Source organism: Camellia sinensis, chromosome 8 (assembly GCF_055761805.1).
Source record: "Camellia sinensis isolate YWXY chromosome 8, ASM5576180v1, whole genome shotgun sequence".
Lineage (NCBI taxonomy): Eukaryota > Viridiplantae > Streptophyta > Magnoliopsida > Ericales > Theaceae > Camellia > Camellia sinensis.
In genome coordinates this window covers 57120201-57135263 of record NC_138968.1, presented here as the reverse complement: position 1 = coordinate 57135263, position 15063 = coordinate 57120201, and the positions used below count along the sequence as shown (strand labels likewise).

The following is a 15063-nucleotide window of genomic DNA, read 5'->3' as shown; positions in this document are numbered from 1 at the left end:
AGAAGAAGAAGAAGAAGAAGAAGAAGAAGAAGAAGAAGAAAAGGGGTTCCTAAGATTAAAAATCAAAGAAAAAAGGGCTTCCTAAGATCAAAAATCAAAGAAAAAACCTAACATGTAAAGGATTGAGCCTCAATTATTTATAAACTAAAGAGTGCTAAAAGGAAAGCATATGAATTTTTTGAGACAAGTATACGGATTTTATTTTGATAAACAAATGCTTCATTTTGAAGATGCAAAACTTGCACAAAACATTGAAACTTCCGTAAGCATGTAGTCTAGAAACAGAAAAAATGGGTTTTATTGTTTACAACTTAAGAATTATATTAGAAATGACAACTTGAGATATTTATAATGATGATATGTTCATGTCATGAAAAACTAATCATGCAAAAAAAAAAAAAAAAGGTAGGTTAATATTAATAACCAAAACTATTATATGTATAAGAATCAATATGCCATTTTTAACCAACTAATCATGAATATATCTTGAAAACATGAATTCTTAAGCAAATAAAACTGAAAAGCAATAAGTTGAACCTATAGTAGAGTGAATAACACAATGAAAATGCTCCCGTGTTGTGCTTGACGGTGCTCCCTCAGTTGTAGCTGCTTTCTTGAAGATTTATTTTGTTAGAAGGTTCAAACCTTGAGTTTTTATTTTTTATTTTTTATAACTATCCCAAAGTTCTATATATATATATATATATTTAAAAATGTCAATAGAAAGGAGCTATCAGAAGCTGCCTCTTGATATGTTCCAAAAAAAGAGGCTGCCTCTTGATTTTCCTACAACAATAACATTCAAAAATCATAATTGAATTTTGCAATTCTAGAAATTCAATCAATGAAGCAAACTTAAAATCACAATGATGATCCACATATTATACAAACCACAATCTTTAAAATGAATGAAATAGAAGCTTTATTTATTTATTTTTCCCCTCTCTTAAGTTTCCCTTTCGCCTATAAAATCATTTCACAAATCTAAGATCCAAGCACAATATTTTCTATTATATTCATTTACAAAAAAAAATAAAATTCTAACCCTTCACAAATCACTCCACAAATTTAAGATCCAAAATAAGATAAGTACTGACATTATAAGTTCTGCAACAAATGTTCCAGTTGGAAGCAAGGAACATGAAGGAAAATGGGAGAGACGCCCACTGGGGGAGACCCCAGCGCCCCCAGTGGGTGCTGATTGGTTGAAATATTTTTTTTTTGTTTTCTCTTTCTCTCTTTACCCCCCCGGTGTAAGTGGGAGGTGGTGGGGTCATTGACACTGGGGTCTGCAGCAATTTCCATGAGAAAAAAATAAAAAATAAAAAAGAAAGAAAAAAGAAAAGAAAAGAAAAGAAAAGAAAAGAACATATGATTAAAGTTTGGGTGACGAGTGTAATCAAAATTTTCAAAGAAAGCTTAGTAATTAGGAAACAAAAAGCAACAGAAAGATAGAATCTTGTAAACTTGTATTCCTTCCGTCTCTCAAAATAATAGTCCCTTTTAGGGAATCTATTTTTTTTGTAGTATAATTATTACACTTTAAAAATATTGATTTTTCAAAATTATCCTTTGATAATACATTTTTTGACAAATATCAATTGTCATAAATGTACTTTTTATGTTGTTAATGAATTTAAAATAAGGGTAAAATAAGAAATTCATATTATTTTAGTCTTTGATTTTTAAAAATGGACTAATATGTTGGGACAATGAAAAATGAAATAAAGAACTAATATTTTGAGATGGAAAGAGTAGTTCAATGGATTGTTTGCCATTTGCCATTTAGATTTTCTACAAAATGTCTAAAATAATAGAAATAACTCATCTAATTACATTTTCAGTACCCACGTTACAAAATATCAACAATTGTCCACATAAAAAGAGTGATCACCTATGATATATAACTTCTAGACCATCCCTTTACATTACTAAAATATAAAAATTATCAAGAGGATTTGGATGTTCATGGGAATTGAATCTGCTTGCTGCGCTATTAACATCACTTGAAAACTCAATTGCAATGTACAACAGAGAAATCAATGTACTCACCTACATAAAAAATGGGATTTGGGGTGGCTGTACAGCCAAATGGGCTCATTTAGGTCCTATTTTCATAATCTAAACCGTTTATATTTTAGAATACATCGAGTAGAACATACCTATAAAATATCAAGTTAATCGGATATCGTTAACCCTTTCATTCACACACATTTGTATCTACAAAAATAAATAAGAATTGTGATTTAAAATATTAAAATGAATACAAATACGAGTGGATGAATGTGTTAACGCTATCCGATTAATTTGATTTTTTACAAGTATATTTTTTTCAATATACTTTAAAATGTAAACGATTCAAATTATCAAAATAAAAAATGAGTTTATTTGACTATACAACAATAACTGTTGTGCCCTAACACAGCTATCACCCAAACCCATAAAATAATGTGGCTGCATTGAAACCCCAAGAGACCACCATCATAAACAAATTTCATAGCAAAGTACTCATAGATATTATCAAAAGCACACCATCACTTTTGTCTAATCCTAGATAAATCGCATTAAACGGATGCAGTATCTAACTAAATGCCAGAGCAGTCCATTGTATGAAATTTCCAACTGTCTAGACATAAACAATATCCCTCTCATTTTGTATAAAGCATTAAATACCCCATCATACAATTGAGAAAGCAAGGTTCACATAAAAATAAATGATAAATGTAATATCAATAACTAAATAAAAACTTTGCAATATTTACTAATTTGTATGGATTTACTTTTCCTCGTCAAAAATCAAATGTAGTGTTCTTTCTACTGCCTTATGTTGTCATAAAAAATGTTCCTCCACTGGGAAATTATAATTTATTTTCAGAGTAAATTTATGTGACAATCCATTTAAATTTGTTAGTTCAACTAATAAAATTTTGTGTTTTATTTTAAGGGAAATTCTTAAGTGTGCAAGTTCATACTAAATGCACTTGCGTAAGTTTTTACATATATACGTAAGTTGTGATTTCTCAAATTTTTATGAGTTAACTTACGTATATTTGTGAAAACTTACACAATTTTATGATCATAAATTTTTATGAGATAACTTATATATATATTTGTGAAAACTTATACGATTTTGTAAGGTAACTTACACATATTTTTTTAAAACTTATGTAATTTTATGAGATAACTTATATATATTTGTGATCACGTACACAAATATATATGATAGGTACCTTATACACCCAAATAACTTGGGTTTGTCCTCTATGTCAATTAAGAATCCAAGAAAATCAAATAACTTGTGTTTGTCCACACGATCTAATGACTTGAAGAATGTGATACAAATCAACAACTATAGCCTACTTGGTTGGTGGGATAGAACTATGAAATTGAACTTCGTGTTCAATAAAATATTTAGTTTAACGTTTAGTTAGAAAAGTGAAAGTAAATAGGTGAATTGAGCCAATTTCTGAATTAGATAGTTAAATGAAGATATTTTTTTTTATTAAAAAAAAAAAAAAGAAAGAAAAGAAGAAGAAGAAGTAATCTCATATCTAATAGTCCTCTCTCTCTCTATTAGTAAACTAATAAAAGAAAGGGTAAATTACAATAACACCCTCTGAGGTTTGCATCTATTATAGATTCTCGGGAAATTCTATTTCCACCATCCTAATAAACTCAGGGCAAATCTTTTCTCAATACACATCTCTATTAATTTAATTATTAAGTAATTATCTCAATTCACATCCTTAAAATTATAAATAAATCATTCACTCATATGTACACACACTTTACCCTCAAAATACACACACTTTAATTTATCCCAATTTACAATTCTACTTCAAACAAGAGAGAAGAAGAAGTTCAAACAGGATTAAAGCAAAAATATCTTCACCATCATCATCCTATTTCTTGAAGAAGACGATGTCCCAAAATTATAAATTGACTAGGTTCTTCAAACAGGAGGGAAGAAGACGATGCCCCAATTATATGAATTGACTGGTTCTTCAGTGCAAAAATATCTTGGAAATATTCGCCACTACCCTCTTTAATTGACTTCAGCCCACCTTTCCTAGGTCCCAACGATGCCAGATTCAAGATGATACAATTTTGTTTGGTTTTTCTCTTTTGTCGTCGAATCTAGTAGTGGAGCAACGATTTGTGCAAACAATGGTTGTCACCAACATCGTTGCTAGAGGTATCGGTGAGCCCAGTATCATTCATTTTTTTACTTCACTTTTCCATACACGAACAATGGTAATCATCAAGTAGCAGTTACCAACACAATCAGGCCTGACCCGGAGATTTTCAAGACCCAAAGCCGATAATCAAATAATAAATTTCTAGGGCCTTTCACATTCTTTTTTTTCATTGGATGAAAAAAAAAAAATTGAAGGTAAAAGATAAAAAATTTATGTTAAAATCACAAAAAATCTATATAATAAGATAGAACAGTTTTTGAAAATATATAAAATATATCAGAGATACACTTCATTTGAATGGTTTAGATCAATCCTAATGAATATCTAACGGTTGAGAATAATTTGTTTCCCGCCCAAACACACTCTGCTCTCTCTCTCTCTCTCCCCCACGTCTCCTCCCCCTTCTATCTTTATCTCTCTCTCCCTCTCCCTTTCTGTTGCACGTCTCCTCCCATTTCATCCTTATCTCTGTTTCCCTCTTTGTTCCTCTTCTTTATCTCCCCCTTCTCTCCGACTGGCTTCAATTCTCCTCTCATTCCCTCATTATCTCTATCTCCCTCTTTGTTTATCTTCCTTCTCTCTCTGTGTTTGTTTTTGGTTGTTGGATCGCCGCCATTGAAGACCACCCACCTTTCGTACACGCACCCCTCCCGCTTCACTCGGCTCCCTTCAAACTCATATTTGTTGCAATTCAAACCCATTATTCTTCAATCCAACAGAGGTAAGTTCTTTAGTTCTTTGTTTACATTAGCAAAATGAGGTGTTCCCTTCTCTCTCTTTCTTCCTCTCCCTTTTTCTCTTTGTTTTTGTTTACCTCTGATGGCTGTCTATTTCCCTAACATTAAGCCAATGAGAGAGAATGAAGATAGTGAATTGTTTATAATGTTGGGTTCGGAAAGAAACAATTGCCGAGCTCTGTTGCGAGAGCATGTAACCCAAGTATTGCTTTGTCATGTGAACCAACTGTTTGACAAATTAAAAAAAATACTCATACCCACATTTCTACAGAAAATTATCAGGTGAGATTCTAATTGTGAACATATTCAGTTTGCTTTCAAATCCTTGACTTGGGTTCATTTCTGTTTATCCCGCTTCGCTCGGCTCCCTTCAAACTCATCTTTGCTGCAATTCAAACCCATTATTCTTCAATTCAACAGAGGTAAGTTCTTTAGTTCTTTGTTTACATTAGCAAAATGAGGTGTTCCCTTCTCTCTCTTTCTTCCTCTCCCCTTTTCTCTTTGTTTTTGTTTACCTCTGATGGCTGTGTCTATTTCCCTAGCATTAAGCCAATGAGGTGTTCAATTTTTCGATTGCTGTTGGGAAAGAGTCGATTGTTCTCTCACCTTCAGTTCAATTTCAGTTCAATTTTATTTGGTATTTTTAGTTCTTTTGGTATTTTCAATTCAATTTTATTTGGGTTGTCATTCTCTCTCTCAATTTGGATTTATTTCCTGTTCTTGAACTGGTTTGTCTATATGGTTGTGGTGAAGATCATAATTAAGTATATGAACGCCATTGACTGTCAATACTCCAATCACTATACAGTTTATCACTATACAATTTATTGCTTTGTCATGCGAACCAACTGTTTGACAAAATGATTATGAGAGAAAAAAAATACTGATACCCACATTTCTGCACTTTTTAAATTAGTTGTTGCTTTTGAAAAGGTTTGCACATTGCATTCACTATGTTTGGTTCCATTTTTCTAAAAACAGTTTTCAGAAAATTCTACTTTCTTAATTTTCATGTTTTTTTGTTTTTACTGAATTTTTAAAATATTTTATGCAATTTTTTTTACTTTTTAAACACACCTAACATAAATACACCTAAAAAGTAAAAAAATTGTAAAAAAAATCTTTTAGAAATTCACTAAATACCATAAATACAAAAAAAAAAAAACAAGAATTCAGTACATTTTTTTGTATTTTTATGTATTTCTTAATTTTTTAAAATATTTTTTCACATTTTTTTTTACTTTTTAGATACATCTAAGTAAGGTACATCTAAAAAAGTAAAAAAAAAATGTTTAAAATTTTAAAAATATTCACTAAAAACAAAAAAATACGAAAATAAAAAAACTCAGTTTTCAAAAAACTTAATCCAGAAAACTCAAACCAAACACGCTGATTGTTCTTCCAAACCTGCTCAATTTATTGCTTTGTCATGTGAACCAACTGTTTGACAAATTGATTATGCGAGAAAAAAAAAATACTCATACCCACATTTCTGCAGAAAATTATCAGGTGAGATTCTAATTGCGAACATATTCAGTTTGCTTTGAAATCCTTGACTTGGGTTCATTTCTGTTTACTATATATATAGATTTTTTATTTCCATATATACATGCAATTTTGTGTTTACTTTCATAATTAGCAATAAATCTTACAGCTCATGATACAACTGAATTTGCTGTTTATTCTTGTTTTGTCAACTAATATAAGCAAGCATCCATGTTTAGTTTTCTCAATAATTAGCATGGAATAGTCTGCATTGCATGCTACAGTAGTTGTCAGTACCATAATTGAGATTGTTTTGAGGCTTTGTGCGATTAACTGTATAGCACATAATGACTTCAGCAACAGGAAGAACAACTAGAGTAATTGGTTTGTACCATTCACATCCTCACATCACCGTTCTTCCTTCCCATGTTGGTAAGTGTCAATTAACAACGTAATGTTCTATGTGAATATCTAAATGTTTCTAAATATAAAATGTGTTGGTTGAACATTTCAATGCTTTCATTCATTCTTCATGTTTGGGGCTTGATTTGAAACCTTTTCTTTTTAATTTTCTGCCAGTAGTTCTATTATTGGCTACTTAAATAAGATCTGCTAAATCTTTATGTCTTCTTCAGATATGCGGACGCAAGCCATGTATCAACTTTTAGATTCTGGGTTCATTGGACTGATATTTTCATGTTTTAGTGAAGATGTGCATAAGGTTTGTGGTAGTTACTGACAAGTCAAAAGGAAATTTTATAAAAATACGTGGAAGCATGGTTATTTTTAAAACATTCGGGGATTTTCAGGTTGGAAGAATCCAAGTTATTGCTTTCCAGTCCTTGGATGGCAAGCAGAGTCATATGTTGAGAGCACTTCCTTTCGCACCTGTAAAGAGAAGTGCAATTTTAGATCTTGAGTCATCATTGAGTTCCTCAGAAAATGCACTCACAAGGTCTGGCTCTACAAGGACAGAAAGTCTTGAACAAGATACTGGCGATTCGAGAGTAACTGCTGGGGCTTTTAAGGTATATTGCTTGATTCTTAAACTTTAATAAATAAAAAATAAAATTGCTTAATCTCACTAATGGACTTATAAAATTTTTGGAAAATAATGTTTCTATTATATGCTGGAAGGTTAAAATTCTATTCCTGTATTGATCATGTTGCTGGTGTGTGTATGTACTTTCATTGGAAGTGTTTTTTGGTTAAGAGTACTGTTGTAAGGAACCTTATTATATGTATATATATACTAATTTATATATGTTTGTATATTTTAAATATTACTTGGATTGCTCTCATTGCCAAAATTTTCACTCAAAAGATACAGGCCTAAATGTTGAGTCAAGTGAATTTTCTGCCTTTGGGTTTAATTGCTTGCTTCATGGCTCTATTTTGAACCTTCCCTGTACAGTGATGTTTCTTGAATTCATGTTATGAGGGGTTGACACTTTTCTCCATTTGAATGGTTTTGTGGAATTGGTATGTTTAAAGAACTTGGCTAATTTGTATTTTTTTTTATTATAAAAAAAGAAAAAGAAATAATACAATTAAGGTTCTGAACAAATTTATGATGATAGTTGAAACACATCATCACTAGGATATGTTTTCTTGAAATCAAGTACAAGTACTTTTAAAAAAACCTAATGATTTTTTCTTTTATCTTTTACCGTCATTTTCACTCTTCAAATTTGGGATTACAGTAGTTCTGCTTTTGAAGAGTATGCATTAGGAAATGACAGTTTTAAAATAGACTGAAGGGTTGGGATTATAATTATATTAAATTGATAATTGATTAAATAATGTTGGGATTATGATTATATTTTAATCCCAACATTATTTACATCGTGACTTCAGGCACGGACATACACTAGTCTATATAATAAGATAGAAAGGTTTTTAAAAATATGTAAAATGTATACATTTCGTTTTGAACGGCTAAGATGAATCTTACATTTATATTAACGTTCAGATCAATTATAGTCCCGCCCAAACATTTCTCCTGAGCTTTCCACCAACCTACGTCTCCCCATTCCCTTTTTATCTCTCTCTCCCTTTCGAAATCAGACCCTCGGCTGAAGAATGTTTGAGTTCGTCTATGGTGTGTGAAACAGCGAGCACAACAATCCACCAATTGGCGTAACGCCGTTGACAGTTACGACGCCGTTCGCCGATCGAATAACCCCCTTCTTGTGAGGAGATAGTGTCTCCAATCGTCCCGGCACAACGTGGCGAAGGAAATCGAACCGAAATCCATTAGATTCGGAGAACAAACTCGAATCTGATGGAGCGAATACCGTTATGGCGTCCAGATTGATCAGGTTGGAGCGTTTCACGGCCATTGCGCTCTCTTGCTGATAGCCTTAACCGCATAATCAAGAGGCGATTGAGATTGAGATGGAGATGGATCGACTTCTCTATATTTTATCAGAAGCGTTTGATCAGGAAACATGCACTTGGACACAGAGTTAGGTTCCAGTATGCCGTCGACGCCGTGGATGGTAAGACGATCATTCACGTAGAGATCAGCTGGCGGAGATTGTTTTCTTGGATCCGGAGATGGCGAGATCACCGTTGAAGCCCTTGGAGACGAAGAGGTAGCGATTGGTTTTCCAGGTACGGCTTCATGGGTTTTGTCTATTATCATTAATTGTTTTGTTTTTGGTTCTTTTGTTGATGAATTTTCAGTGTGTGTTGCAATTTTAGGCAAAAATAGAAGAATTGAAGCTGAAGTTTTAGAAGACCCAATTCAATTCAATTGATTTATTTTTCTTTCTACAATCTTTGTTGGAGCTGAGTACGAGAGGATTTGGCAATATCAGGTATTACATACCCCTGCTTTTGTTTGATTCACATATTATTCTAAATCTTATAATAAAACATAACAGATTTTGTAATTATATTGTTCTAATAATTCTAATCAAATATGAATCTATTCTGATATCATTATATGTAGAGTACTATATAGAAATATCAAACACCCCATCAGTGAACACCCCATCTGTTCAGCGAGAGAGAGTAGAGATATGCCTTTTTAGTGAACACGGAACAGTCAGTGAACCATTATATGTAAAGATAATTATAGATGGGGTGTTCACTGAAAACATGCATAATTAGTGTCCTAGGCATATCTCTAGGACATTAATGTGAACATATAATTAGTGATGGGGTGTTCACTGATAGTCTATAAAACAAAACATCAGTAAAACAAATACATATTCACTGATAATACACATCAGTAATACAGCCAGTGAACCATTATACGCTATAAACTACAGATTTACTGTATTATCTCTATTTTCAAAATATTTATTATATTTCTAGAACAGTCACTGACTATATTTTCTTGAAAGGATTATTATATGCTCACATTTTAATAATTCAAACTATTTGATGGGGAGAGGTAAATCTGTAGTTTCAGTGAACACCCCATCAGTGAACACCCCATCTATTTTTAAGAGTATTATCAGTTCACTGAAGATTTTTAACTAATGGGGTGTTTGATTCACATTTTAAAGATATGTTCACATTTAAAAATACAATCAGTGAACCGTTATTATTTTTATGTTGAATAAAACTGACTGTACTCTACAATATTAGAGAAACATTCAATTTCTTATACATCTAGAACATATTGAATGACGATAAACATAATTAAGGATGGGTGAGAAATATTAATTCAGTATTTGAAAATATAATAATTCTATTAAAATGGATATTTCTCTAGATTTATTAGAATTAAAATGTGTATAGTATAATGGTTCTATGGATAGTATATTAACATGGGATAGTATATTAAAATGTGTATAGTATAATGGTTATAATATCTCTAAACATAAAATAGATAGTATATTAGTATAATTATTTTTATTATTTTTATTGCACGGGCAAAACAAAACATATTTCTCACCCATCCTTATACATATTTCTCGCCCATCCTTCTACAAAATATACTAAGGAATTTTTTTAGTTTATTACATTGGAGTGTAGTTTTGCATGTTGAATGGGGTGGAAAAGATTTCATGCTGCCTACATCAAGTATTCAGGAGTGGAGGCAACTCGAGTGTTTTGTTTCAGTATTATTACTGATTGTAGTTAATGTGCGCTTTGTTTTTTGACGTTTCCAATTTCCATATTCATATGTATGTTCAAATTTATCTCATCCGAATTTAATACTTTAATATGACATTTTGTATTTTATGTTTCAGTGAGGCTCCTTGGACTCTTCAATTGATTAATTTTTTTTGCTAGCAAGGTTGAAGGTTTTATGTAGCAAATTAGCAGAGTTTGATTGATTTATTAATAAAGTTTGGCTGCCTGAAATGTATGGTCAGGGTAAAGATTACTCTGTTTATTACGTTTTCACATTAAGGTAAAGACTCTTGGCTCCAAATTAGGTGGGTCTTTCCTGTTTGTGTTTTCTGCTTTTAACAAAAGATGGTGTGTGTTTGTATATATGTAAGGTTTTCTGCGTCACATTACATGCATTTGGATATGAATAAGGTTTCCAACAATGACTTGTATGTGTGTTTGTATATATGTATGAAACTGTAATGTTGAATCAGTATGACACATGAAACAGGATTATGAAAACATCATATTTGGCCTCATGATCACTTTGGAGGACCATCAACTTGGTGATTCCTAAAAATGTAATAATAGTTATAAAGTGATTTTCCTTTTAAAGGTTATTCTACATGTACACATGTTGAAAATAAAAAGGAAAATGTATCATCATAATGGAATAAAAAGGAAAATGTATCATCAAAAAATTATGAGCAGTTGACAGTCAATTACCAAGCCAAAAAATTATGAGCAATTAAAATTTTCTTATGTAGTTATAATTTGATAGTTATAATTTGATTGGCAGCAGTAGCACTAACTGGTGTGCATTTTAATTTTAATTTCTTTTAAATTGCAAAGCACTGGCTGGTGTGTATTATTTGATATTTAATTTTTTTTATATTTGATTTGTTTGGAATTGTAAAGTACAGTCTATTAAATATATTTTTATAATTACATTTTAATCTTAATATTATTTACACCGTGTCTTTAGGCACAGACATACGTTAGTACTTAACATTACATTATAACAACTAATAAGTATCGCTTGATTCTCGCTTTTTTTTGATTTTTAGAAGCAAATAAATTAATCATACTTGCATAATCTAGTTTTTTTGCAAAATCATTTTCAATGGATAACAATACTAATTATTTTAAATGGGCTTTTCAATTTTTTTAATGAATTAATTTATTTTAAATTAGTTTGGGCTTTCTTTAATCTTTTTTGGACTTAAAACATGCTTAATATATTACACTAAACTATAATAGGAGGGGGGGTCCTTTTTTGAGCCTATTGTCAATGGATGACAATACTAATTTTTTTGAATGAGCCTTTTAATTTTTGAATTGGTCAATTTATTTTAAGTTAGTTTGGGCCTTTTTTAATATTTTTTGGACTTAAAATATACCTAATATATTACACTAAATTATAATAGGAGGGGACCTCTTTTTTGAGTCTAAGGGGCCCTAGGCCATGGCCTGGTGGGTTTATGTCCAAGGCCAGCCCTATACATAATGGAGAATGAGAGCGATTCAATTGAGAAGTTGCACTATTTAGTGGTGTAATGCTTGATTTGCTTTATTAAAAAATGGTCTCAACTTCCTCTATTTTAAAAACTTAAAAAAATTAAGTCTAAATCTAAACTTAGAGCTTCTCTTTAAACTTTTCATCTCTTAGGGTTTCTGGGTGTGCCACCGCTAGGATGGAGAGAGGTTCTAGCCTCCGGCCTCCTTATAGGCATACTAGTTTAGCGTGTCCTTACGGGCATACTAGTTTAGCGCATGTGGGCGCAGTGCCTTTTTCGAGTCTCAGACATGCATCCCACACTAACTTGTTTTGACCAACAAAGAGTCGCCACTTCATTTTTTAAGGGGAATTAAGAAACCGTTAACAAAAAAAACTAAGTTAATAACCAGTTTATCACAACTAAGAAAATTTCGGGTTCACGAGCATAGGTACAAGAGGGGAAGGTCATTGAATGATAGCACCCCCTCTTGGACAATGACGATTAGCCTTTACTCACCTTGTATTTTATGATTTTAGTGGTTAATTATTCATACAAATTCATTTTATGACTAACCTAAAACCTATGTAATTTGAATAAATAAAGCCATGTATTTCATGAAATGAGATTTATTATTATTATTATTATTAAAAGTGGATTTTTGATAATTCATGGCCTAAAATATAAACTAAAATACACAATATTCATGAAAATATACAAAATACACAATTTTGCACATAAAGAGCATATAGACTTGCATTATTCAAAAGACAATGCAAATAGTACACACATGCCAATAAAGTGAAGAAAACTTACCCGGATGCCCACTTACGCGTCTTTCATGCAATACATAAATTAAACATGACCTAATCATGCAACTAATACATACAAAAATGACCCTAGGCACAACTTGAGGCTACTAATATGATGAATGTGCACAAAAAGAGCAAATAGCAAGTAAAAGATGAAAAATGCTAAAACTACATGATCGTTCAAACCAAGCCTAATGCATGATTCCTATATGCTTAACAAGTCCTAAACATGTTCTAAAGAGGATAGATGAAACATGCAAAATAAGACGAAAAAGTGAATTAAATTAAGAAACTACATGATGTTATGATGGATTAATGTCCTAACAGGCTTTGCATATTGAAATAAAGACAAAAGAGGTGCTGAAATTAATGAAAGAAGATGATTTACTTGCTGGTTGGAGTAAACGTGATGAAAATACAAAGAAAGCTCAAGTTCCTTACTTGCAAACCTTCCTCAAGTTTAGCTTCTAATTAGGATTCGTGTTCTTCAAGCCTTAGAACATTTTTCATAAGTTTAGAGTTGCCTTGTGGTGTGTTATTTTTGGAGTTAAGGTCAGATGAGGGAGAAGAGTGGTGTTTTCTCTCTTAAAAACTCACAAAAGCTCTAATTTCTAAACCCCTTGAAAAGGAGGGGGAGAGGTTGTTTACATAGGAATTGAGAGGCATGGGAGGCAAGTTAGGGCAACCCTATCGCTTTTTCTTCTGCTTCTTACCAGAAATGCATCAAGATTGAGTTGTTAAAATAACTCTGTCACGCTTGGATGTGCGCACTCACATTTTTGCCTTGGTGCACATGTCGTACATGCATGCACAAGTGCGGGGTCCATGCTCTTGGCTTGCTTGTGGCTCAAGTAAACCTGAATTGTCTTATGATCGATATTTTTTATAAAACCGGTCACTAATTTTAGAAAATATATTCGATCAAAGCACAACCGGGCTTCTTGGTTAATTTTTGGCCAAAATATGTTTATACAGCAACTCCAAACAACCTTAAACATTCTAAAGATGAAATAATTACCATTTCATCATCAGGAGGCTCGCAAGCGCCCAAAATCTTAGGGTCAGTCAAAATGAAGTGTTTACAACATTGAGTTTTGGATATAAGAAATTCAAAATAAGATTTATGGATTGAGTGCCCAATATATTATTGTCTTTTCTTATTTTTTTTTCTTTTTTGTATTATCAAAATCATAAATGAAAATATATTTCTAATGTCATATTTAAATAAAATTAAAAATGGTCTTAATAAAAAAAAATATTTCAAAAAAAAAAAACTAAAATATATTTCAAATTTAGTATTATCATTGTAAATAATTCAAAAGGATAAAATGATCTTTTGAGAAATTATCCTTCTTCATAATTTTCCTAATCAAATCTATATATTATATAAGGAAAAAGGAGTTTTTAACCCACAATTCTTATGGGAGCTCCAAATTTCTAATCTAAATTTCATAATTTTTTGATTTTAAAAAATTAAAAAAATATTCTATTGGTGAATTCTTATTCAAGCAAAAAATAAATAAATAAATAAAAATTAATATCCCTTGATTTATGACTTTCAAATGAAAAATATATCAAATCTAAAAAAAATAAAATAAAAAGTATACTAATCCATTTCAAAATTCAAATTTGAGTGCAACTAAATATGAAAAATAATCTATTAATTTAAATTTAAAATTGGCACAATATAAATTTAAATTTATAATGATCTATCCCATGATTTATAAGTTTTAAATACAAATTTAAAATGATCATAATTGGCTCATAATTTTTGTATTTATGAGCAATAAGAGTGATGTTGAGATTATTTATATATTTTACAAAAGAATGTTTCTAAAAAGAGATATTATGAGAGTTTCAAAACCTCATACAAAATCAACATACTATTATAATTGAAAAACGTTGTCATCCTATTAATGCTTAAAGTTGCAATTCTTCTTCTTTTTTTATTTTTTTATTTTTTTTAAAATTTTGTTTAATTTTTGTTAATATGTGTCACAATATGATTGGTTTATAAATTAATTTTATATTCTTAAAATAAAATTTTAAATTTAGATTCTTCCTTAAATTATGTGAGCAGAATAAGATCAATATTCATCCCTTAATTTATGCATCTTTTATTAAATTATAAAATAAAATTTTAAACTTCAATTCTTTTTAAAATTATGTTACTACAATTGGAATATTCACATGTGTCATAATATTATTGATCTAAACATAATATGTTATTAAATACATGTATTCAAATCATTAATCACTATTA

The 15063-nt window shown here is 30.8% G+C and overlaps 1 protein-coding gene across 11 annotated transcripts; it reads left to right on the top strand.

Annotated features, from left to right (window-relative positions):
- Positions 1–4593: 4593 nt before the first annotated feature.
- LOC114292460 (uncharacterized) lies at positions 4594–11054 on the top strand. Of its 11 annotated transcripts, none has more exons than XM_082882720.1 (8): positions 4594–4920; positions 5208–5358; positions 6763–6853; positions 7057–7142; positions 7231–7449; positions 8536–9037; positions 9128–9243; positions 10630–11054. In XM_082882720.1, the coding sequence occupies exons 3-6, from the start codon at positions 6769–6771 to the stop codon at positions 8623–8625; spliced, it is 480 nt and encodes a 159-aa protein (XP_082738846.1). In that variant the 5' UTR covers positions 4594–4920; positions 5208–5358; positions 6763–6768; the 3' UTR covers positions 8626–9037; positions 9128–9243; positions 10630–11054. The 11 variants fall into 11 exon arrangements, with proteins under 11 accessions (XP_082738846.1, XP_082738843.1, XP_082738847.1 ...); XM_082882717.1 differs by having other exon boundaries at positions 8394–9037; XM_082882721.1 differs by having other exon boundaries at positions 10677–10814.
- Positions 11055–15063: the final 4009 nt, after the last annotated feature.

Coding starts and splice junctions, on each gene's coding strand:
- LOC114292460 (XM_082882717.1), top strand. CDS start 6,769: ATGACTTCAGCAACAGGAAGAACAACTAGAGTAATTGGTTTGTACCAT. Junction 6,854..7,056: donor CGTTCTTCCTTCCCATGTTG/GTAAGTGTCAAT, acceptor TGTCTTCTTCAG/ATATGCGGACGCAAGCCATG. Junction 7,143..7,230: donor TTAGTGAAGATGTGCATAAG/GTTTGTGGTAGT, acceptor GGGGATTTTCAG/GTTGGAAGAATCCAAGTTAT.